The sequence below is a fragment of the Haemaphysalis longicornis genome, unplaced genomic scaffold (assembly GCF_048455015.1).
Source record: "Haemaphysalis longicornis isolate Haplotype H1 unplaced genomic scaffold, Haemaphysalis longicornis Haplotype H1 scaffold_6, whole genome shotgun sequence".
Classification (NCBI taxonomy): domain Eukaryota; kingdom Metazoa; phylum Arthropoda; class Arachnida; order Ixodida; family Ixodidae; genus Haemaphysalis; species Haemaphysalis longicornis.
Genome location: NW_027526407.1, coordinates 58,121,359 through 58,147,024, shown reverse-complemented (window position 1 = coordinate 58,147,024; position 25,666 = coordinate 58,121,359). Strand labels below are relative to the sequence as shown.

General features: G+C 45.5%; 1 protein-coding gene across 3 annotated transcripts in view; it reads right to left on the bottom strand.

Annotated features, from left to right (window-relative positions):
- The window catches only part of LOC144142751 (gamma-tubulin complex component 2-like), a 60,036-nt gene that overhangs the window by 23,508 nt on the left and 10,862 nt on the right, over nt 1-25,666 (bottom strand). For 2 of the 3 annotated variants that reach the window (XM_077674443.1, XM_077674444.1), the window contains exons 6-18: nt 23,655-23,729; nt 22,282-22,363; nt 21,281-21,358; nt 18,800-19,008; nt 16,908-16,969; nt 16,666-16,708; nt 14,870-14,941; nt 13,500-13,561; nt 8,914-9,026; nt 7,878-8,034; nt 4,660-4,839; nt 3,243-3,307; nt 878-898 (exon numbers count right to left, since the gene is read on the bottom strand). In XM_077674443.1, the coding sequence (XP_077530569.1) occupies nt 878-898; nt 3,243-3,307; nt 4,660-4,839; nt 7,878-8,034; nt 8,914-9,026; nt 13,500-13,561; nt 14,870-14,941; nt 16,666-16,708; nt 16,908-16,969; nt 18,800-19,008; nt 21,281-21,358; nt 22,282-22,363; nt 23,655-23,729 (1,219 nt within the window). The remainder of the gene's footprint in view (nt 1-877; nt 899-3,242; nt 3,308-4,659; nt 4,840-7,877; nt 8,035-8,913; nt 9,027-13,499; nt 13,562-14,869; nt 14,942-16,665; nt 16,709-16,907; nt 16,970-18,799; nt 19,009-21,280; nt 21,359-22,281; nt 22,364-23,654; nt 23,730-25,666) is intronic. The other variant, XM_077674445.1, reaches the window with a different exon arrangement.

Sequence of the window (25,666 nt, the reverse complement as noted above, 5' to 3'; positions counted from 1 at the left end):
TAATGTGCCGACGTAAGGCAGGCGATGAGGCGCGCTGTAGTGGAGGGCTGCGGATTAATTTTGACAACCTGGGAATCTTCAACGAGTGCCGAAATCTCAAACGCATGGGCGTTTCCACTTTTCACCTCCATCAGAAAAGCAGCCGCCGCAGCCGGGAACCAAACCCGTATCCTTGGGCTCAGCAGCACAACGCCTTAGCTACTGAGTCGAATGTGCAAAGTCAAATGTGAAATGATATGCTGAAAAAACATTTTTGGAACTCCGGCCACTCCACCATCAATGCATGCAGAAAAGAAAGGAGTTAAAGACCTTGCTTGTTTTTAATGTTTTTGGGCAGCTACAAAAGCTTCTAGGCCACAGAGAATTCAAAGCAAGAGCTTAACATTCATTTGTAAGAGACTTATGAGACTTATATGACAGTACTGCTTTCACCAGCTTTCCGACATAAAAAATCATAGCCTCACCAAAGAGAAAAGTTGCAAGTTGAATTCATCGTTGCCTATAAACATGTTGAATGGCAAACAAACTCCTGACAAAGACGGCATTACTCCAACCCCCTCAAGAATTTGCCTCCATGCACTTTTAAACTAAAAAAAGGCACTTTGAATGCCTTCAGTGATAAAGTGGCACCGTCCAAAAAGTCCGTTGAACAGCACAGTATCAGTAAGTAGTTACCAAGAACAAAAAAAAAAAGCCAAAGCACGTGAACAAGCTACCCTACCCGCACCACTTATCAAAATATCACAGTGCGAACACATTTATTTTTGTTCCCAGTAGTACATGTGTGCCCCAAAAGCAAAAGCAGAGACACAACTGCATGCCAAATCACCAGGTTTTTTTTTTCTCGCACCCCAAAAAAGAACATTGCACTACTTACGTCCGACTTTTCGTTTTTTGCCTGTTCAAAGAGGGAAGAGCCATTACAAGTTATTATTAAGCCGCCTGTGAGGTTCTATGCTGTGCCTTATGTGGTGTGGCCTACAATGTAGTGCTACATGGGGTGCTACAATGTAATGTGCTACAATGTAATACAGCTGAACCTCGATATAACGAACCTCGATTTAACGAAATTCGTGATATAACGAATTTTTTCAAGTTTTCTATAAAAATTTTGCTAAATCCATGTATTTTTATCTCAATTTTACGAAGTACTTTCGTGCGGCGCTTTCGATTTAACGAAGTCACGGCGAGAAAGGAAGAACGAAATTCCAATCGAGGCACGTTTTATTTTGCCTCTCAGAGCCTTCATTGAAAACATTCAGTACTCACATTAACTCTTAAATGGCTAAAATGAAAGAAAAGCGGTGAATTATGCGGTTGACAACAATTAAAAGCGATGAAAGAAGCTGCTCAGAAACCGTTAGCAATCATGGACGGTTTAATAGTGCGGCCACCATTTTGACGTCTCCATCGTTGCCTACGCCAGCGTCCTCTATGCTTAGGCTGCCGAAGCCTACTTCAAGTTTTTTTTTTTTCTACACGTCTTTGCTCACGGTGCTGCTGCTCTAGGTTGTGCTCGCTGATAACCACATTAATACTTTGTTCGTCCATCATTAGATGAGCCTTATAAGCAGCATGAGCACTCCAAGGGAAAGAAAAGTGTTCCGAACAAGAGCCTGAGGAAGTGTCGGTGAAACCGAAGGCCACCGAAGTGATGGATGCCATCGACGTTCTGCGGAGGCACGCAGGCGCACGCGAATGTTTAAGAGCAAGCCTTGTTAGCGCTGTCAGCATACGAGCGTCACGTAAAGCCCACCCTGGTCAAGAAACGCCAAGCACTGCTTACGGACTTCTTCACTACGGCTTGAACATCGAGTGCTGGTGGCAATAAATTGCTCTCCGAACGTGGTCAAAACGTGTTCATTAGACAGCTGCGATGTGGAGAAATCGGTTTCTTTAGGGCTCAGCAGGCATAAAAGTAATTGCTTAATCAAATTTGGCTAGAAGATATTTAATGTAAGCTTTCTGCTTTAGCGGGAGCACATAAGCGCTGCTCCACAAAGTGAAGCGGTCCGTGTGTACTCCGCTCAACTCTCAATCATGGCTTTATCTCGAGTGTCGTGGTTGCATCACGCGCACATACTGCAGAGCCTTTGTGCATGAAAAAAGTATTTCGAAAACTTTATAGCACCCGTACGCTGTTGGCCCGCCGCACCCCTCAACGCCGCGCCTAAGCCTACCACTGAACGGACGAAAAGAGGCTTAACTTCGAACCAGCACCTCGCCGGGGTGAAGTTCACGGGGCATGGACGCGGGTTCAATTGACTAACAGCGGCGTTTAGTAGTGACCGAAATGAAAAAAAGAAAAAGCGGAAACCTAGTCTGCTATCATATTTAATGAGGCGTTGTGGAAAAAACACTGGTTTTACGACGACACGGACTACTGTTGGGTATCCGAATTCCATTGCCTAAGTGTTGAAGCTCTTAATTCACACAATTTTCGCGGCCAGTTTTAGTACAAATTTCGCTTTAAGTGGAGAGGTAACTACATAGCAGTTGTTTCTGAGCGATGGGCAAGGTTTTGAAACCTCAATAACTGGTTAAATTAACTGTAACATCGAAACCTCGATTTTACGAAATTCTCGATTTAACGAAATTTTCACCGGCAAGTACGACTTCATTATATCGAGGTTTAACTGTACAATGCTACAATGTGCTACAATGTAATGCTACAATGGAATGCATGCATGGGGTGTACCCCACGCATGCCCACACATATGCATGCATAGCCAAGTCATCCGTAACAAAGTAACTACAATGCCGCACTTTTTCGTTATGCATGGGGCGTGGAGTTTTCAGCTTTTAACTTTCTGCCAACCTGACAAAGCAAGTGCAAAATTTCACGTTTATTCCTGCGATCTTTGACCGTTATTTGCTTTTATCAACCTTTATTTGCACAAGTTAACAAAGATGCCAGTTTTATGGAGGGTTATGCAGTTCGAAAACACTGGTCTCATGTCACGTGAATTTGAAAGAGATCCATGGGTGATGGCCTGACCTACTGTGCTTGTGCATCAGTTAGAGTTAAAGCTTCTGGGCCACAAAGAATTAAAAGCAAAATGTTCAAATGTGACCAAATTATTTGCGACTCAAAAATTAGCCAGGTTTCTGAAACAGAACATTTCAGTCTCAGTCAGGAGCTAATCTTGTACTTCGAATTCTTGGTTACCTGCAGACTTGTGGCATGGCCTCAATCTTTCGACAGAAACTGTACCGTGCTGAAACATCTAAACTGCACTCACCCGGGCTGTCGCTTGTCATGATGTGCTTTGCCTGGGACACTAGCCTGCACTCCAGGATCTGGTGCCTGCGCCACGGGAGAGACAGAAAGCCAATCTTTTACATCGCGCGAAAAATTTTTTCCTAACAATAAAAAGCTTACAAAACCACCAGAAACAAAGTGAAAGTGTCAATGATCAAAGTGCAAACTGCCTTAGGGTCAAAATCCAAACATCAACGGTCAAAGTGCAAGCAGCCGGCGAGTCATAGTCCAAACTCAGACAACAGCATTTGAATGTCTAATCAGAAAGCTGGGCACCCCCTCACCCATCTTCGTCATACAACTTTAAAGAGAGAATGCACTAAAGGTGTAGTTTGTGGTGCCTGAATCCCAAAGCCCACACAATGAACCCAGAGCAAATGCTCAACAACCCAAATGTGATGATTGCGCAATCGTACAGACGCCAGCTTCATAATGCAAGGTACCCAGGTTCGATTCCGGCCACAGCAAGTTATTTTGTGTCATCATCAACATTATAATCATCATCATCTGGTGCCCTCTTCATGTGCAAAATTGGCTGTTATGCAGTGTCTTTTGATTACGACACCATTTTTTTTTGTCACGTTGCTCCTGTATGACCCATTCTAGGGAACCATATCAGTAAGGCACATACCCTAAACGTACACAGCCAACGGACACCCGAAATAGTGCCGACATACGGGACCGCTCGTAGAATGAAGTGGCAAGCACTCCCCCAAACGACACATCGCAATAATGCTTTTCCAACAACAAAAAGCTTGTCTGTTTGTGGTGCTCCTGTGTGACCCATTGAAGGGGCCCTGTATCAGTAATGCATGTCCTGTAGAAGTACACAGCCAATGGCCACCTGACACAGTGCAGACATACGGAACTGCACATAGAATGCGAGCACCGTCAAACGACATCATGGGACGGTGCTTTCCCAACAACAAAGAGCTAATGTTTTCAGGTTGCTTACATTATCCATTCAAGGGGCCCCGTATCAATAGTCCACATCCCGTACACCTACACAGCCAACGGACGCCCAAAATAATGCCAACTTATGGAACCACTTGTACAACTTTGTGGCAAGAACCTGCAAACGACTCACCACGATGAATTTTCCCCTACAACAAAAACCTACTGTTTTATTTTGTTGCTCCCATTTGACCCATTCAAGGGGCCCCGTATCAATAAAACTTGTCCCTTTTAAGTTTGCAGCCGATGGACACCCGAAATAATGTCAACATAAAGAACCGCTTGAGGAATGCAAGCACCCACACACAACATATGGAGATGGTGTCAACTACCCTCGACTGCCCTTCTATGGCACACCCGATCCGTCATCAAGACAACGTAAGCGTCGCAGTAGTAAAGGTGAATGTGTTTTGCGCATGCTTTATCCAAGGGCGAGTGCTCACTTGACGCAGTCCTTGTAGCGGTCGTGACCAACTGAGCTGGTGGAGAGGGCGAGCTGGAGAAGCACTTCGAGGCGCGTGGGCGCGATGTCGTCGATGTTCTGGCTGAGTTCCTCTTCCGCCATGTCCATGAACTGGACCACAAAGTCTCCCTGGTCCATCAGGAAGAAGTGTTTCACCGACCTGGATAGAGAGAGAGGGGGAAAAGGGGTTGTCGTGCGCCTGTGCTTGAAGAGGCCATGAAGGCAAAATACAACGTTGTCCAGTTTGAAAGAATTAGCCTGTGGGAACTCACTTGGCTCCACTCCAACCATGAAAGGTGTTTTCTTAACCAAAGAAACACAAGTAATGAAAAACATTTTCGAGCTGCAGTGACGTAATACGGGTAGCAGTAACGTATTATGGGTCAGTACAGTGCGTTAACTGCACGTTAGCATTCAAGTGATATGATCGAACCGAACTATACTCGGGGACAACTTTCTATGGCAACGCAGTCAAGGCTATGGAGCCGGACCACGCCTTTTCACTGGGCACCTGGAAGTAGTTCAACAAAAATAATTGGCCGGCAGTAACCTCAGCAATTCAAGAATATTCAGTTATGTTTTAGACTTGCATTGATAATGCCACTAAATTGCTAGCCAGAATATATGAAACACAGCATTGTTTTACATTTTCGGATATTTTTGGTTGAGGCTGTCGCTGCTGGCGTCACAATGGTTCCCTCCCAGAGAAAAAAAAAAAAAAAAAAAAAAAGGCGTTTTTGTTTACGGCTTTCGGCAGCTCACCACTTCATTTTCCGCACAAAATTTGTAAAGCTTCGAGGTCTGAACAAACGAAGCGAGTGGTTTGCAACGTGTATACGCCCAAGTGAGACTGATGCAACCGGGACTCTCCGCCGTTTGCCCGTTCGGTTAGCCAGTTTCCTGGCATAAGCGAGCGTGTGTGTAAGCATGTGTGCATGCTGCTCTTTCGGTATACCGCGACCGCGCTTTGTAAGTACGCCGCACATGCCGGTAGTGCTGCACACTAGAAGAGTTTACAGATCGGTGCATTCCGTCAAAACTGCAGCGTTTACAAAATTCACTTCTTTTCTGAACGATAGAGAGTCCACAGTCAGTCTTAGTTCTCCAGTTCACGGCCGCTCGGGCCGTGTCCAGTCAAAGCGTTGGCCTGTGTTTACAAACAAATGAAGCGTGTGGAAGGAGACGCCAATATGCCTGCATGCTCAGTGATCGTGGTTCAGCGCACTCAACCACGGAGCTTATGCGAAGAAATGAACTGTATGAAATGCGTATCGGTTGTGGGAACGCTGAATTATTCCCGCATTCCTCCAAGGAGGTCCCGCTCTCGCGACGGGTGTCGCGGTGCGCATGAGCAGCGGGAGGCGAGACACGGCTGTTTCGTTTTCCCGTGCGCCGCGTAGCCCGTGGGGCGCGCTGCTGTCCGTCGAGGGAGCAGAGGAAGTGGGGGTGGTGTCGTCTTCTGTTTTCCGCCAAAAAAACCTGAGGGGATGCTCTCTCGGGTCCTGACCACCGAAAGAGACAGACGTAGGCCACCCCCAGCCCGGGAAAGCCTGACCGACCTTTTCTATTTTTTTATGTTACCATAATAAGATCAGCCAGTGTGTTTTTGTACTTTTTAGTTATTTAATAAATGTGTTTGATAGAGTTCAGGTCTCCGTTTTCGCCCGAACCGGCCGTGGCCGCTGTCCAGCGCGCCGCAGGTTGGGATCGCTACGTTTCTCACGCGGGAGCCACTAGGCGAAGCCCGCTTGCCAGGCTGAGCGAGTAAGGTGACCCCATACGGTCACGCCGAAACTGAAACCGAAACCAGTTTATTGAGAACTACTTTGCGCAGTAACACAGAGCAGTTAGCTTCCCCCTCCCCCTCCCTCCGTAGCTTTCGCTCCATTGCCACAGAAAGTTGCCCCTGAGTATAGAGGCCCCACTACGAACGCCCAGTCATGCTTCTTGGTGGTAGCTTTGGTCGGCAGTTGCCAATCGAACAAACAAAACTTATGTCATAGAAAAGTTGCCGGAAAGTGGCCGGGGAGTCGCCACTGCCTCGCACGTTTTCTTTATTTCTTCTACTATTTGTTCAAAGTTTGCGATAAAATAACAGTATCATTGTTATCAGGACAAAGCAGTTTTTCCCATGAACCATACTTGTGTTTTGTTTTCATGGCCCTTTTAAGAAGGGACACTGCTCTTAAAAAAACTTAATTTTTAAGTAAACTCTGCGAAACTTGGCAGTCTTGCTGATTTTTTCCCCACTAATTTCAGATTTGGCATTATTTTTGGGTCGGTCAATTAGTTACCAAGATAATTGGAGATAATTAGCCAATTTTGGAGGAACTATAGATAAGACAGTGTTAGCCGTAAAACTGTAATCATTACATTTTCGAATACTATGAACCCCGGTGAGTGCAATGAGTGAATCAGTTTTTTGATGCACCGCTTGGAACTAATTTTACAGCTCATTAAACCTTGGTGGCACCAGTGGCAAAGATGTCCATTTCAAACCCAAAGTTTAATGAGCTGTACAATTAGTTCCAAGTGGTGCATCAAAAAACCGCTTCTCTTATTGCACTCACCATGGGTTCATAGTGTTGGAAAATCTAAAGATTACAGTTTTACGGCTAACACTGTCTTATCAATAGTTCCTCCAAAATTGGCTAATTATCTCTAATTATCTTGGTAACTAATTGACCGACTCAAAAATAATACCATATCTGAAATCAGTGGGGAAAAAAGCAGCAAGACTGACAAGTTTGCCAGAGTTTACTTAAAAATTACAATACGAGTTAATTAATCGGGAACGATTTGAGGTACGTGTCTCTCTATGTTCCCAATCAGTGAAAAGAAACACCAATGTCCCTCACAGGGTTCATTCCTGCTACTAAAAGACTACGGGTATAAAGTGTTGCTGCCCAAGGAATGCCATTTGTTCCACAATACAAGCTTTCAGCCGTGATGAGCTGCTTCTCATTTGCACGCACAACAAAACATTTGGCTGTCAATAGACCACATGCAATCCGCCCTAATGTGTACTGCATATCGTACACCTGTTTTATACCGAGTAAGCGTTCAGATCGCACCACAACAAACATCCCCACAAGAACATGTACTGCACGTATACAAAGAACAAACCCTCAAATCTGGGGGTGGGGGAATGGCAGAGACTGGGGGACTGGCTGGAACTGCTGCTGGAGTAGCACGTACCTGAGGCGCCCCATGAGGTCGAGTTTGTCCATGAGGAGGCTAAGGAGGGTACGACTGGCTTTGCGGTACGCGCCGTCGATCTTCTCCGCGTACGCCCTCTCGTCGGTCGAGTAGACGAGCCGCTCGTCCCCTGTGGACGATGCCTTGGGCTTCTCGCCTGAGCAAGGCAACGAGAGATCGTCGTTACAACAGCGCCCAGACCTTGGGAAAGGCCGGTTATTTCGTCCCACGGTATAAGTCAGCACAAGCCATGGTTTATTCTCCAAACGCTTGCACGAGGTTCAAACGCTTGCATGAGGAAACTCTGGGGCACCTTTCGTGGCAGCCTTACCAATTACACCAGTGAGCGATGTGAGTGGCCGGAGCTGTCGAAATCTAATCTGCTTAATTAACAAAGTTGCACAGACACTGCTAATTTCGCTGATTGGTAGAAGCCTGTAGAGCCCTAGTAAATTATCTGAAGCTTGAAAGAAAACACCAGGAAGACTACACTGCGATGAAGTCATGCTGGTTTATAGAGTGGTTTGGTGTTATTTCAGCCTTCCCAGTTTCGACACGAATTTCTGTGTCACAGTCACTGCCGACATAGTTCTTTGCGAACAATTACGTTAGGCACACAATGCTCCCAACCTGTTAGATGATGCCATACCTGCAGAATTCGTAACGCGTCTTCAAGGCTGACATAAGGTGAATGGGGCAGAGTGATCGGACAATTTTTTACACTCGATTTCAGTGCCCCCAAACCGGCACAAGAAAAATACTTTAAGACTGTACAGCAGGCTCCAGTTAAGATGAACTCAATTGAAACAAACTCTACGGTTAAGAAGAACAACGTTTTGCTCTCTTGTAATGTCCACAATGCAAAAAAACTCCCAGCTTACGACAGATTTCTGATAATACGAACAACTTTTCACAGTCCCCTCAAGTTCACCTTAAAACGGAAGTCTACTGTAGTTGGACACTTAGGTTTCGAAAAGCACTGCCCCTAGAAAACCATTAAACTATGCCTTCCTTTGTCTTCCCTGGAGCCACTTACCGCACTGCAGGATAACGTTCTGGTATTTGCCGGCTACGAGAATCCGGTCTTGGATTGGCTTGAGGAAGGCGGGAACCATCTCCTTGCGCAGTGCGTACCGGGAGTTCCAATAGCTGAAGGCGCACGTTCGTCAAGGTTGGAATTTGACAGATGTTGCACGAAGCACGACAGGCTTTTTTCAAAATGAGCACAGGGCACAAACATCACCGGATCGCATCAATTCCGAAAGGAGCGTAAAAAAAGTGAACAGGATCGACTTGACTTCCCAGTGGCTCGTTTCATTGCTTGAACTGCAGACCAACCACTAACATTAACTTGGAAATGAAACCTAGGTTTCGTTTCCAGGTCAATAAGAAAACAAACTGTTAGCGTCTTATTACTTCTGAAACACTGATTGTAGGCGAGCCAGTTGGTACATATTTCTGAGATTAACAGCGCGAAAGAACGGGACAACAGAGGAGTAGACTAACACAGCGCTGTGTTTGTCTACTCCTCTGGTGTCCCGTACTTTCGCACTGTTAATCTCAGAAATACTTCTGAAACCCACAAGGGTTTTCATGCAGTCTCAGGATTATTCCTTTTTTTGACTAAATGCGATGAAATAATGCATGGAGAAGCATCCAAAGGTGGTCTGTGAATGACATTGCACAGTTCTTCACTTCAAAAATGAAGCCGTGCAAACAGCATCGATTCTAGCCGGCAATTTGTCCCACACCTTTCGCCTCTAAATTTTTTTTTACGTTTGCAGGGGTGAGACAGCTGAATCAGATTTGGGAGCAGTTTTTGGAGCAGCAAAATCTCGATTTTGGAGCAGAACAACCTCGATTTGGAGCAGAAGAACGACATTTATTATGTCACCTTAGAGCCCAAAAAATCAAATTTTTCGCCACTCATGGGGGAAAAGAGCACTCTTTAATTGGTTTTGAACGTACATAACACTGAAACAGCATTTCAGTTTTTTCTACCAGAGTATCACAAGGTACGAACTGCACTACCTTTTTACTAGCCATTTTTAAATTCTTAGGTTCTATGCATAGATAACGTGGAGTTCCGTTGAAAATATCGAACTGAAAAACTAAGTAATCGTAAGGCATTTTTATTATCATGTGAATACCGAAACTATTATTTGTAATCCCAGACTCGTCTTTACGCACAAGAATAAAGCCACGGCAAAAGTTGCGCAAAGCGAGGTCACAGTCGTCGCACCCCACCACACCTCCCATTTCAATCCCCAAGGTTCACTACGATAGTAATTTGAGTAACGTTGGTATATTGTAATGCCCCTCCCGCTTGGCATTACATTTCACTTCAGATCGATGAACCATTATTACTAGCGTGCCATAATAGCTCGTCCCGCTATCGGACACTGCTTGAACATTTTGCGGCGATGTAGCCTGCGCCGCCACTTCTGCAGCGTCGATCATCCCATTCCCGCCGCTCGCAAGTTCACTGTGAAAGGCAACAATAACTCAGCGTTTTATTACACCGCAACGAGTCCGAAATTTCACTTCAAGCACGCAGCGCCCCTCACACTCAAGGCCGAAACATGGCGAATTCGCTGACGCCATGTTGTTTTCGATGAACTCCCGCCTTTCGAGTCGCGCAACTACCCACAACAGATCGGTAAACCCAGCCACCCAGAAATCGGTAAACAGATCGGTAAACCCAGAAATCGGCGAAGAGCCCTATGCCTGAACCGCAAGGAACTGCTTCGCCCGGCCATATTTTCGCATCTTCACCTGTTTTCAGCCCACAAAGATGGCGGCACCCAGTAATGTCATTCCGGAGATACCATAGAGTTAATGGAGATACGGCGCTCCAAAAATTGCCGGTTTTTCATCAACTTGCACAAGCAATTTGACGCCTCAATACACATCAGTATTTTTTCTGTAGGACTTTACAATGGTTTTCGATGGGAAAACTTTAAAAACCCACAGAACATAACATGTGCAACCCGACACTGACTTTCGAGAAAACTACCTCGGTGACAATTTTATGCAGGTTTTTTATAGAATGATCGATCAATTAAACCTTTACAAACATTATCACCTTGCGGGTGCTGGAAAATTATGCCGTCAGAAAGCGTTTTCCCCCAATGAAACTGGCGGGAGCGTTAAAATCCTTGGCTCTCAGACTGTTTTGGAGCAGTTTGGCGCAATTTTGGCAATTTGAGCTTTTGGAGCCTGGCGCAGGAAAACAAATTTGTATCTAGTCTGCGCAATATGCGCAGCTGTCTCACCCCTGCGTTTGCCTCACTCCGAAATATTTTCTGGCTTCCGCACCAGTGTGTAGGGCAAACACCAAATGCACACTGGACATAACGCACTCCATTGTCCGCGTAGAATTTTTTTTTGTTTTTCAGCCTATGAGGAAGTAATGAACCATAAAACTTCACAAACATTGATGCAACAAGGAGCCACAGATAACTCCTTCCAGTTATCCACAACTTAGCCTAACATAAGTGTCTTAACAATGACAATAATCCTTGGCAATCAATACTCCTTCCAGTTATCCAGAACTTAGCATAACATGAGTGTGTTATAATGATGACAATAAGCCTTGGCAACTAATACTTCTTACAGTTATCCAGAACTTAGCACAACATAAGTGTATCTTAGCGATGACAATAATCCTTGGCAACCAATACTTAAAAGATTCTGCAACAACCACACAATTTCCCCGCGGAGCTACAGTCAGTATCGCCCTTTGTACACTTTCGAGAAAGCGACCTCAAAGAAGCTACGTGCTTGCGCTGTAATTTTGAATTTCGAGGGTATTATGCGTCGAAGCTGCCTTTGGGTTATAAGGCCTGCTGTAGTGGACGGTTGCCGGAAAATTCTGACCACCTGGGGGGGTCTTCAACGTGCACCGAAACCTGCTGTACTTGAACTCAATGCAGCCTGAAGTGCTTTTCTGATTCGGTGCAGTGCAACCGAACACACGTTACTATATCCACGCGTTTAAGGGCCTTGTGATTCCAAACAGGGCTTTGCCCTCACGACAACCAGATTTCAGGGAGGAATGCAAAAACGTGAAACAAACAATACTTGCACTGCAAAACACTTGGCAAGATCGTGACAAAAGTATTACAACAACACTGTATACAGTGTAAACCGCTTATAACGTATGTCGCGGGAGCCGCAAAAATCTGCACTATAAGCGGTACCGCACTATAACCAAAACATGCGCGAATCCAACCAAACCGCAATCTACCTCTCAAGTCAGCCTTTATTCATCATCACTCATACGCGCGGCACTTAAAAGCAAAGGCCTGGTGTTTATATCGTATTTTTTTATCACATTGCAAGCGCGGTCTTACAAACAGCGAGCACGGCTCCAACTTCTGTTGTGTGTGTTTTGGAGGATCGTGGCTGCGTTTTTAGCGTCTATGAAGAGATACCGCGGTACGTGATAAAAACGCCAACAGAAGTTTTTTTTTTTTTTTTATTATTACCCCACCTTGTATTCACAATGCCGAAGGCGGCTGCTTATCAGCTCAACGCACTCAGCTTCGCGCGGATCGCTTGTTCGGAAAGAAAATAACGGTGGCTTATCTGCACAACATTCCAAAGCGTGAACCGCATGGAGCGATTTCTTCTCGCGAAAACATGCAGTGCCCGCCGCAGGCGCAGCGACGCCGGCCCAGTTACAACTGGTGTGGTGTGCGGCCAGTGCGGCGCAGTAAGAGGCGGTAACATGGCGTCGGCTGTGGCCGTGAAGTGGTGCGGGCAGCTCCAGCGACCGCTTCTAACTGCTCGCTGAAATGCCGCACGAGGCGCAAGCGAGGATGCTCACACAAGAAAAGAGCTGATAATGCAGGCGAAAAGAGGAATATAAACTACCATCCACGTTGCTTGTGAAAGCGCCCATCAAAATACACCCCGGTGGTAGGCCTAAACATCTCTGGAGCGGCCAGCCGGCTGGTTGGAGTGTTTCGGATCTCCCGCCATTAGGTGCGCGTCTCCCCATTGGTGCAAGTCGTCAGGCTCCTCCCACTGCCATGCACTGCCACGCAAAGAAGCCACCGCGAGCGCAAAATCGTCGACTTGAGCGTGAAAAAAACGCATGCGCAACGCCGTTTTCGCCCAAATCATGTGCGAAAACGGGCCATGCGGTTAACGTTTAATAGAAACAACTTAACGCGCGCGGACGGGGACGGGGGTTGGTATCTTCCGAGGTGCGTCAAGCAAGGTCATTTGTGGTTATCACGTACGCGTGAACTAAAGGGTGCCTATTCTTTTGTTGTGTGTCGATGTTACAGGAGAGCAAGGGGTGCGCACTACGTCAGATGGCCGATTTCATCCCTTTTTTTTCTTTTGCTACCATAAAATGATGTCCCAGCTGCGCCGGTCGATCAGCAGCCCTGCCAGAAAACCGCACCATAAACGGTATTGTGCTTCGGCCAACCGCATCCTAAGCAGTATGCTTTGCATTGAGTTCTATGGGAGGTGAACCGGTGGTCACAACAACCCGTGTTATATCCGGTCCCGCACTATAAGCGGTTACATTATAAATGGTCTACACTGTACTATATGTACTAAAATACAAATAAGCAGAGTACTGCTTAAGAGGACAGGAAAGGATACTTGTCGCTGGTGTCAATGGACATGTCTTCCTTCTTCACGTTGCTCTTGTCCCCAACCAGGAACTGGACGCAAAAAAATAGAAAAATTCCAGTTCAATTTTGCAAAGTTAAGGCTTACTTCACGTAGACAGAGCGGACTGCTTGTAAAGCATGCCGTGGAAGCCGCGGAAATCCCCACCCCTGCCTAAACACGCCATACATCATTACAGCTTTCCTTTCAAGCATTCTTTCTTTAACCATCACCCAAAGGAATAAAAGACTCGAGAAGCATTGTTCCTGTTTTTTTTTTCCCACATCAGCTATTGCGCAATTTTCCAAACTAATCAACTGCTGACGCAGCTACACTTGCCGTTTTTAGGGAGCACGTTTGTCGTTTCTTGGTGTCTGGAGGAACAGATGCCTTAGTGGCAGATTTTTCACTTTTTTGTTTACATTCTACCTAGTTTGCATAAACATAAACATAGCTGCTTAAGACATAAACATAGACCCCATGGCTGCTAAGCACTATATAATTTTTTCTACATACTTCATCTATATAGTTTTGTTTATAAACAAAACAAAAGCAGTACTGCTAATCTGAATGCTTAAGCAACCAGTATGGCAGCCAGTCATGTTTTAAAAAATGTGCTCTTCGGTTTTTTAGATGCGGAGCATCTCATGCTCGGGGCTGTGTCCCTCCCTTTCTCGTTATCGTTGTCCACCGTCCGCCCTCTACTGCGCATGCGCGTCTCTTCAGCCCCGTCAGCGTTTGGGCTGACGTCAGCGCAGTCCACTATAAAAAGAAATAGTTAGGTGGCGCCCGGCTTCGATCCCACGACTCTGTGGCCGCAACGGGAGGTACGTGGCGCTCTTCCCACTGCGCTACAAACCGAGGCGGGAGCATGTGCTACGAACGCGCCTTATGTCCTTCATTCATTCAAACTACATCAATAAGCTACTGATACAACGAAGGCACGCGAAGCTGAACGTCAACGGAAATGACGAACTGAACACTAATGGGAACTTCAGTCGTCCCCATGGCTGCTTCGCATACTACTCAGGGTTCCCCTACGGGAAGAAGGGGCGAAGCCCCTGAGGGGTTGGGGCTGTTGGCGTCTCATGTAGTCACGGTACTAAACCCCCGGAAACTCGTTTTCTAACGCCTCGCTCACGAACGCTTCGTGCGTTCGTGAGGTATACAGCAAAGCTGTATACCTCTACCTCTCAAAGGTTTCATCTCTGTTCGCGAAAATGCCAAGGAACCAAGAATACACTTATACACTGCATGCTTCGCCCCTCCACAGGTTTCACTTTAGTGGAGATGACCCGGGGTTTTTTTTTGTTGTTGTTGTTTTGAAACATTTCTTTCAGGAGTAGAACTAATTGACTTACCTCCTTGAACGGGTCGTTAATGCGGCCCCTGAAGACCCAGTTCTCCAGCATGGTGAAATACGGCACAGACGCCTGAAGGAACAAAAAACCACGAGATATAAAAAAACTATGATGTTGAACCAAAAAAAAAAAAAACTATTCACAGGGCTGCCAGTATACGATGTCTCACAAATCACCCTTCCAAGTGCCCTTATGGGTAGTAGGAAGACACTGTGAAGAAAAAAATTCGCAATTTTCAGACAACAAAAATGCGTAGCCGTTAGCTCCACACCGAGAAAAATGGTTTGTGCGAGACTTCGTTAAGTCAGCTCTGTAGTGTAAAAATCCTTCCAGCCTGCCTTACACATGCTTCAAACGTTTTCACGAACAAGACAAGAGACAAGTGGAAAATTTTTTCGAGAACAAGGACCTCAAAGGTGTTTTGCAAATTAACCTCGGTTTGAAACCTTTCTTGCAATTTATTTTGCAAATTCACAATTACTCTTGAAAATAAAAAGAAACACTTACACCGAAGCGTCGGAGAATTTTCCCAAATGTAAAGCACAACTTGACATTTCTTAACGTATGTCCGGACAATTGCTGTACTCGGTGGAAAATTTAGATTCCACCTCTACAGCTTATTTTAGACGGAGTGAGAGATCTCGTGTTACCACCATTTGTTAAGTATGCCAGGATAAATATTTGTCGTACATACAGATACAACTCGTCATTTAAAGACCAGCACAACCCTGAGTGGAACAGGAATAAGCAACGTAAGAACAAAAATCATCTCAAACTCAGATTTCATGCTCCCTATTCTGTTGACAAAATATTAAACAAAATATAAGATATACCATATTTACTCGATTCTAAGCCCCCGTTTTTTCCACGACTGCGATGCCTAAAGTGAGGGGGTACTTAGATTCGAAAAGCCTAAATCGAACCACAAGCCGACTGTCAGCGGTAGCAAGACAATTTTTTTTGTAGTGTTTGCTAGCTGAAGTTGTTTTTTTTTTTAAACTGTACTCAGCAGAAGTTGGCGCACGAAATAATTCCATATACATGTCCCAATCTCAACGTTTTTATTTATTTTTATTTAGTTATTAAACACTTAAACAAGTTCTGTCAACCTCGTTTCGTCGTCGTTTCTGATGTCCAAAATCATAGGGCAGAAAAAAACATACAGGGTGTAGATGACCGTTTTTGCACTTTTTCTGCATTTTCTGCCTTTGCAGACTACCGGGGCTGGCCTTGAGTGGTATATTATATATATGTACTTTTGGAAGTGCAATCTATATCCAATAAGTTGCCGTATTTTTGCACGTATAACCCGCACCAAAAATGCGAAAATTTCAGTGGCAAAGTAGGGGTGTGAATAATAAGTTTTTTTTTAGTGCAGGTTCACGGCAATGCGCGTTGTGCCGCGAAGCTCTTATGCAGCAACACTGACTAAACCTTCCATGGCAGTGATTGCGCAAAACAAACAAGGACAAGGAAGAAAGAACAAAAACGAGCGCACTCAAACAACTGGCCTTTCTCAGTGAATTGTGGCTTTTGCCTTGCAGTCAGTGTATTCTACTCGCTAAATATACACTTTTTCTGTCTCAATAGCATGTGATGTGTTGCTTGGTGCAGCTTTGGTGCAGCCTTTCCTGTATCAAATGTGCGGGCAACACGCAAGGATTTTTTTTTCTCTTCCGGCGGCCTGAAAGTTGGGGTGCGGATTATATGCAGAGGCGAGTTATACGCGTGAAAATACGGTAATTTGTTCTCGCACTTGGTCCCCGCAAAATTTTTTTTAAAAAAACAATACTTACAGCTTTGGCTAAGTAGAGGCAGATTTCCTTTGCTTTGGTGTCTCTGCAGGTGTGCAAAGCAAAAAACAAAAAAACAAAGTGCATGGACAATGGTAATGAAGTTATGGTGATGGTAAAAAGGCAAAGGAGCTATTTATTCTTCATAACACTTCAGTCACAACTCTAAAACAACTGAAAAACAAGAAAAGGAAGAGGCATTAAGGTTTTGTTATTATTCGAGGAAACGGGGAGAGCTTCCTTACCCAGTCAGAGATGTGGCCCGTTCATGCAACACGCTCAGCGTCCTTCCGCCGTGAGAATTTCCCTGCAGGCAACGTGTAAATCAAGAACCGTGAGCAAGTGAGCCACATTACAAGAAAAAGATATTTACAAGAAAAAAAATATTCAAAAACTCCCCCCAGAGGGAACTGTCTGATAATGCGTAAGCACACCCACAGCTCCGCTAAACACCAGAGTGCCTTTAAAGGGGCCATGCGGACAAAACACAAGATTGGTTCATTCGGAAGATTACCTCGTTAGAATCATACTGACACCACTTTTACCGCACGCTTCGCTCAAACAGGTTATATAATGAGAAAAAAAGGGAATGGCCATGCGACCCGCTAGCTCATTTCCCGCAACAGAACCTATAATGTCATATATGCCCTGCTGTGCGATTGGCTGAGGCCGGCAAAAGCTAACGCAAATTAGGCAGGGCTTATAAGCTTGCTGAACGAGCTGTTTGCGGTTAAATGTAATGCATATTCATCTTACAGCAGTAAGAATGGTGGGGTGAATAATTAAAGTAACGAACGAACACTTAAACGTGCATACTACTGTTGGTACTGGGCACACTATGCTTGTTTTAGCCGCATAACACTGTGGTGCTTGGGGGTTGTCTCACACGACACTGGCCGATTGGAATAAGCAACGATGTCTTATGTGACCATATTTGTCAAGCGAACACCATGTTTCACGAAACAATTACTTTTTGCCGCAACAAAAACAAGCCAGGTGCCAATACGATCAAAAACAAAGCAACGGCGGACAACGGTCCGTGGCTGAGTATGGTAGCGCCATCTGGGAGGACTGACGGTAAGCAAGGCTGCAGAGCCGAATGACGCACTAAGTTCAAATACCCACCCTCATGACTTCATTGCAAACGTCCCGAAAACAGATGATTTGGCGGGAGAATCACAATTTTAACCTAAATCAATTAATTTGTCAGTGAATACGGCATCATTCGCTTCTGGACAAGCACTGGGGGCACTATAAAATACGAAATCTTTCGAATAAAACAAATTTGCACTTTGTCTGCCTGGCCTCTTTAAAAAGGTGGCCTTGGCCACCATTCATACAAGAATCACGCGGAGGACATTGTTCAAGTAGCAGTGTAAGCAAACCTGACATCAAAGGTTAAAGCCCTAGGGTTTTTATCAACTGCCCACTTAAAACCCCCCCGTGCCCTAGGGCACGCTTGAACACTGAGCGCCTTCAGAGTCAGCATCATCACCAAAGCAAAAATGCATTGATGAGAAGATTTTTGTCAGGGTACATAAAAGCCGCCTTGTATGTAAATACAAAGACCTTAAGGTCTGTTTAACGTATATCCATCTGCACTGTTACAGAACGACAGACATGTGTCTTCGCTGAGTCTGCATACAAATGCTCTCGCGTTCAAAAAGCCCCCCATGGTGGAACATTTGCCACATTTCACGTAGTTCCAGTATCCATTCTGTAACGCCAACTTGTGCCACAGAACAGAGAGCAGCCACCACCTAAGACCACTTCCCAAGCTGGCAATGAACTGAGACAAGACCACACCCACTTCCTCCATCTCCTCTTCCCTTCGTTCCTCGTCACTTCGTCACTGATACAGATATCTGATACTACTTATTCTACCTATGAAGCAGAACTCAGCCACAGAACCAGAGAATGCCCCTCCCCCTCTATTTCCTCGTAGAAAGCGTTTACTCCCAAGACAATCCCATTCTCCTAGGACAGTTATCCACTAACTTGGATGCTATTCAATCCGCTGCCTACAGACAAGGACAACCCTTCTCCCCTTGAAGATTTGAGAGAGAGAAAGAGAGATATATAGACAAAAAGAGATATAGAGAGAGAAAGGAAAGAGAGAGAGAGAGAGAGCACCCACCGCCCAGACGGCCTGCGCGCAGCCGGCCAGCACGCCCATGTAGGCCAGTGCAGGCTGGACGTAGAACCAGGCCTTGGGCAGGCTGAGGGAGCCCTGGTTGAGCAGCTTGTGCTCCAGCTGGGCGATCAGCGTCAGGTAGTCCTCCAGGAGGGAGCGCATGGCCGCTGCCAACGCCTGGTTCACCAGGCCCTGGCCCCGCTCCTCCTTCTCTGCAGGCGGCAGTGGCGATGACGATGATGAGGACGATGATCGTAGCCGTAAATATCGGCTAAACTGCATCATCCCTTAGTAATATTGTTACAAACAACTCAACGGCAACCACTGGGGCCTGGTTGCCCAACTAAGTTCCTTTTTTCTTTCCAAAGCAGAGGCCACAAGCGGTGATGATGAGGATAGTAGTCGTTACAATCAGCTAAAATGCATTATCCCTTAGTAATACTAATGCAAACAACTTCACGGCCACCACCAGGCCTGATTGCCCTGGCCACACTCCACCTTCTCTGCAATACAGAAGGGTGATGATGATGATAACCATCCCACTTAGTCTTTTCCCCAATACTGCCCTGTCTCCACGTAATCCTGCTGCAAACAACTCAACAGGCCATGACCACATGCTTCCTTCACTACAAGGCAGAAACGGTCAGGTCACCATGATTACCATCACCATTGCTGTTACCATAACCTGTTTCCACAAAATTTCCACATCTCCCAGTGCTACTGCTGCAAACGACTCACTAATCCTGGATATTCAGGATATTAGGCTTCGTCAGGTGCAAAACCAGGATGAAAGTGATAGTGGTGATGATTATGATGATGACTGCAATACACTTGATTTCACAAAACTGCCTGATCTCCTATACTCGGGAACAAGTTAAAAACGGCAATAGCTGCTCATGTGCAGTATCACTCCACCTAACCGACGGACCAGGATGTCAACAGGCACATGCTTTGAAAAGAGACTGCTACAAATGCGTGATATCGTATGCCTTTTCTCACGTCGTTTGTTTGTAGTAGCTGCAGCAGTTTACAGGCATATCAGGTCCAAAAAGTTACGAAAACAGCTTGTGCCACGTTCAAAATATTCCCTGTAACGTTCTACTTGTGCTGCGCGGAGTAACATCCGGCTGCGGTGATGAGGCATAGCGGCAACTTCCGTTGCCATTCTTAAGTTGTAACCGAGTATAGCGTGACACCACTGCAAATGAGTCAATTCTCCTGGATCTCCAGGATGTACGTCGTCAGATGCGAAACAAGAATAGAAATGATGATGATGATGAGGCTAACCCCATAACATTTGGTAGTTTATATGAAACTGCTCAATAACTTCCCGCACCTCTTGGAAACTTACTGCGAGCAACTGAAATTTTGCTAACTTTCCTAGTTGCACGCGAGATGAAAACTAGAATGAAGGCGGTGATGATTATGATGATGGCCGTTACAATCAGCTGTTCTCACAGGTCTGCACCACGCTGGCTTAATCTCCCATTTATGTTTCCACTGATAACACACTTTTTTGAAATTTCTTAGGCGTAAGCCCTCCCCAGATGAACAACTATGACTGCAATGATGATGATGGCGATGATGGCATATTCTAAATTACAACCGGCAATTTTGACAGGGCTGCATGGTACATGCACACATCTTGTAACAATGTCTCCTTGTATACCTGCAAAGTGCAGAACCAGTCAAGACACCCTAGATTACTCTCCACATTCTCATCGCATCACCATGCCTTTTGTCTTCTTTTCAATCCATTCTCTTGAGTACATAGGTCATAGCACCTAAGTGGTTTACCCGGCTAGCATTGGCAGTGTCATTGAAGAGCATTTCTTCTGTCCCTCGTGTTATACATCTTCAAACGACTCCATTTTTAGTGCAGAAGCATTCTTTAACGAGGTCTTCTATAAAAACAGTGTAGTGCCTTGTATCCGCACAAAAATGTACAATTGGTGGAATTAACAAATTTAATCTTTATAACAGTGTAAATCACCTGATTAACTCTTGAAGTTTACAGCAATACTGCTAACTGGGTGCTTAATCTTTTATGCAACCATAATCTACAGGAAGACAGGGGTGCAATAAGGGTTGCTTCACGTTTGTGTTGCTTCAGAGGTTATGAAAGCTCAAAATTCATCATTAAAACACGGAATTAGAAGTTTGCGTCTTTTTCTTCAACCATGAACTTCGGAGTCTGTTTCATAACACCGTTAGACTTTAGTACAGAATTCGTCATTTGAAGGACAAAGGACCTAATATGAACGAATAAGTTACCTAGGCGTCTAAAAGCTTCACACCCACTTCTACTCACCTGCCTCCCTTATCACGACATTCAAACGCAATCACAAGACCCAACGAAAATTGCTAAGCAAGGGCTTCCTTGTGGATTAATGGTCCCCATGTTCACACTCATCTAACATACCAACACCAGAGCCACTTTAACTGAAATGCTCTGCAGGAGCATAACAAGCCAGGACTACTCACCTTCCACAAACTGCACTACGAGTGAATGGTGGCTGCAGAGGGGGAAAATCTTCTTCACCATGTCCCGCAAAGAAGGCTCTGCACACATGAACAGAGAAATCAGCATTACCATCAGCAGCACCATCCCACACATTCATCAAATACGCCTACCCAATTATGTCCCCCTTTTCCCCCCCAATCACTCGAATCCATTTATTGACAATCAAGTTTCTAGGCACCACTACTCACTCCTCAATCGCTTCGCTGTTCCCCCTTCATCAACCTCTTGCACATCAATTGAATCAAATGCCCCACCCCACAGATTTTCCCACCAAAACAACCTATAGCTAAATCTGGCACTAGTGTCTACGGAAAGGTGCACTACAAATGGCGCGGCACGGCTGAGAAACGTTCCAATCTTACTTGGCTTGGCACGAGAACAAGCTGAAAAGATGCCCGTGGCTGCGAAAATAAAAGCTTTGTTGCTAGAAGTACATCCCAAATTGTGTTATCCGTGTAAAAGTATAGTTAGTAAACATTTGTCCAGCAGCAATGCTTAAAACGCCACATCATCAATCTCAAAAAAAAAAAATTGTCAGTGTTCTGTTGTTGCTTCTGTCTGTTATTCTATCTGCTGTAACACTTTACCCCTACAGGGAGCACGCCTTCATACAAATCAGAGCTAAGATTACGGTATGTACAAATCACAGATAATGATCATAGATAACAATAACACAACATTGATGATAACAGATAAAAAGCCGTTTGGCCGAATTACATACGCAGCAGCACACTGTGTTCTACGCATGCAAAAAATTCATGCGTGCCTAAACAGCTTACTGGAAACTTTGTATTAGTGATAAGCCAGATGCCGGGGAAAAAAAAAATCGATAAGGGAAGGGCGCAGCTGACTGGCCGGTAGAAATCGCAAGCCAGCAGAAGCCAAGTCGCAAGCCAGGCCAACACTCGCGACAACTTTTACGATGGCTAGCGTCATGCGGAAATATAAAAAGCGCACCCACCGGCCGACTCGTCGACGGTGAAGGTTCGTTCACTTTGCAAGCTGAGGAGCGGTTGGGAACGAATGTAGGTGCCATCCACACCCTTCGGTGAGATTGTAGGAAGAGAGAGAGAGAAAGGGAAAGGAACACGGGGCAAAAAAAAAGGTTTATAGAAAAACGTTTTTCAACACCCACAACAGTTGCACAACATCACACACAGTGAATTCCCTCACTGTAGGGTTCCTTTTTACAAATCCACAACCAGTTTTTCGCCTTCATTTGCAAGAACACCACCAAAAAAACTAAAGCTGTTCCACTCAATGTGAAAGCTGTTGGAAGTGCCGAGCAGTGATTCGCCATAATGAGCTGTAGCGCTGCTGTCCTCTCACTGCTACCACCCAGTGCAATTCCTCCAATTTCCCGCCTTCGCAGTGCTCGCACACCCCCTGCCTGAAATTGCACCAGCGGGAGTTCTGTTATTTTTGTGCTCGCTTTTCCTCCCGCACGTGCCGGCGTTGCGCCGCCACTGTTTTCACTTACTATCGCAAAAACCAACCCACCGAGTGTTCCTAACTAAACGAGTGCGGGCGCTGCCGGTTATTACGTATATTTTGCCTCAAATGTACCTGCAGTTTTCTTTGCGCCAAACAATGGGGAGATGTAAGACAAGTGCCAGCGGTTCTCGAGTTTTGAAGGCTTATGACTATATAAACCTTTTGTCTTTCGAAGCCTTTGGGTTACGCCGCGACGACAGAACACCGTGTGGCTTGACTTGAGTACGGCGAGCAAGCTATGATGACAAGGCGAGCTGCTAAAGTGCTCTGCACTTTAAATTTTCTAGACTTTGCACTAGGACAGAAAAGAAGCTGAAGCAAGCAGGGTTCAGACTTAGAAGCCAGTTTTGTCGACAGCTGCATTCCCCCCTCGTCCCGCTGTTGTTCTGTGGCGTCGTGTTTATCGCACTCTAATTTCCAGAACAAGTACGCCCCAACTTGCAAAAACATGTTTTACTGAAGCCCCAAAAGAGAATTGCCACACACGCCCCATCCGACTGCTTTACTAGAGTCGTGCTACATTACTAGCATACTCCTGGTTCCTTCTGGCCTGTTCCAATCCCCCCATACTGTGGAGTTGCAACACTCCTCACTTTTGGCCAGGAACTTTAAGGGCACTGCAAATCGTGGCACCATAAAACGGATTGGCCAAGGGGATTGGCCAAATGGCAGATTACACATGAATAGCAGCAGCATCTTGCACTGAACAACAATTTAGCGTGAAAGGCCCACTCTTATGAATGAAGCAAAGTCATAGCGTGCTTTGTATAATGCCTTTGGGCACTTTGGAAGTTTAATCAGCTTAGGAAGAAATAAACAGAAAGAAGAATAAATAAGTACCGTCATGACAAACAGAAGATCTTCAAGAAGCTTGTATTCTTGTGTGGCCACCGGGAGGGCTCCGATTGGCTCCGCCTGTAATACCGCAAAACACAAAGAGCAATTCACTACGGAAGAAACCCACGCAGGTTTTGTGGGAGCAAACGTAACTTCTGTGTCAATTCAAACCCTTTCTGAAAAGACGGTCTTTTTGCGGTAAATTATTTTCGATGCTCGAAACTTCAAGCGCTTAATCTAATAAGCTCCGGTGTTTTTTTCCTGTGCTTGCAACGGAGTCACTGACTGTACACTTTGTGTGTCTTGTTCCGTTTTTTTAGTGCGCTCCCATACCAAGCGTTCACGGTGATGTCTGTATCTCACATCCCCGAAAGACATACACAACTTCTCCAACCCCAGTCAATACACAAACTCTTTTCTCAGCAGCACAGAATAACTTAGACCTTGCCGAGTCACTAATGACTGGGAGGAGCCCTCTAAGCAAAGGACAATGTGAAAAACGATACACTCGCAATAAATGCAATACAAAGACACATTGAAGCCGTTCGTTCCACTCAACGTGAAAGCTGACGGAAGTGCAGAGAAAGTGATTCGCCATAATGGGCTGTGGCGCCATTATCTGCTCACTGCTACCACCCAACGCATTTCAAATTTCCCGCCTTCGCAGTGCTCGCACGCCCCCTGCCTGAAACTGCGCCAGCGGGAGTTCTGTTCTTCTTGTGCTCGCTTTTCCTCCCGCACGTGTCAGGGTTGCACTGCCACATTTTTTTGCTTACTGTCGTAAAAACCAATCAAACGAGCGGTCCTAACTAAATGAACGCAGATATTTGAGTATATTTTGCCTCAAATGTACCTACAGTTTTCTATGCGTTAAACAACGAGGAGATGTATGACAAGCGCCAGTGGTTTAAGAGTTTCGAACGCTTATGACTATATAAACCCCTTGGCTATCGAAGCCTCTGCGGGACGCTCCACAGCGGTACACCGGGCGCTACTTGGGTCCGTTATCTCGCTACGCCGCCTGATTCCGGCAGTCGCTTGACATCGAGCGTTACAGCGAGGTACGGCAACAAGGTGAGCCCCTAAAGTGCTCTGCACTTAAAACAAAGAAGTTTTCATGGTTAAAATTGAACCTGGATCCCTTGCGTCAGGAATCCGTCGTCTATCCGATTGCAGTATCATAGATTGCGCATTTACTGTGGGTTAGTGGTGCGGCATTGGCTTTCGACTTTGGCTGAGTTGAAGTGGACTTTGGACTGTAGGAGCATAGATTTTTTTACTATAATTTGACTAAGTTTGCACGAACAAAGCACCGCTTTTTAACCATCTTTCTCTTAAACAATCGGCTTTGTTTTTAACCCTTTGAGGGTCGAATTTTTTCGCCAAATGCGTCCCCCCAGGATAGATTTTTTTAATTGCCGATTTAAATTCTCAAACGAATCTATATCAAGAAAATATAATCAAATTTTTTTGGGTGACCGTAAAGGGACAAAAAACCCTTTGTGTTGTTACATACACGTGGTTTATTATGGCGTTACCCAAGAAAAATTCTAAATAAAAATGAGAGAGTAACAAGCCAGCACCTTTTGAGTGAATCAAAATCAGACATCAGTTTTGCGGGCGCAAAAAGCGGTAAGCGCCCGGAGGACGATAACGAAACCAGCCGCTGCACTCCCGCCGGCGCGCGCGGCCGGATGCGGGAGCAATAGATGGTGCACCGCTCATAAAATACAAAAAAACGAGAAAAGAGCCTCATCAGTTTCGCAGGCGACCTTGGTCTGTGGCAGGCGCAAGAAGCGAGAGACGCCCGGGTACTCGGTGGGCGATACCCAGTGCGCCCCCTCGTTAGCAGATGCGCAAGCGATAGCCGGCGCGCCGAAGTACCGTATTTATTCGAATCTAAGCCGATAGTTTTTTTGAAATACTGATATATCAAACTCCAGGGTCGGCTTGGATTCGAGGATTTTGAAATACACGCCAATTTCCAAGTGAAGTGGCGCGCAGCTAGCGCCAAG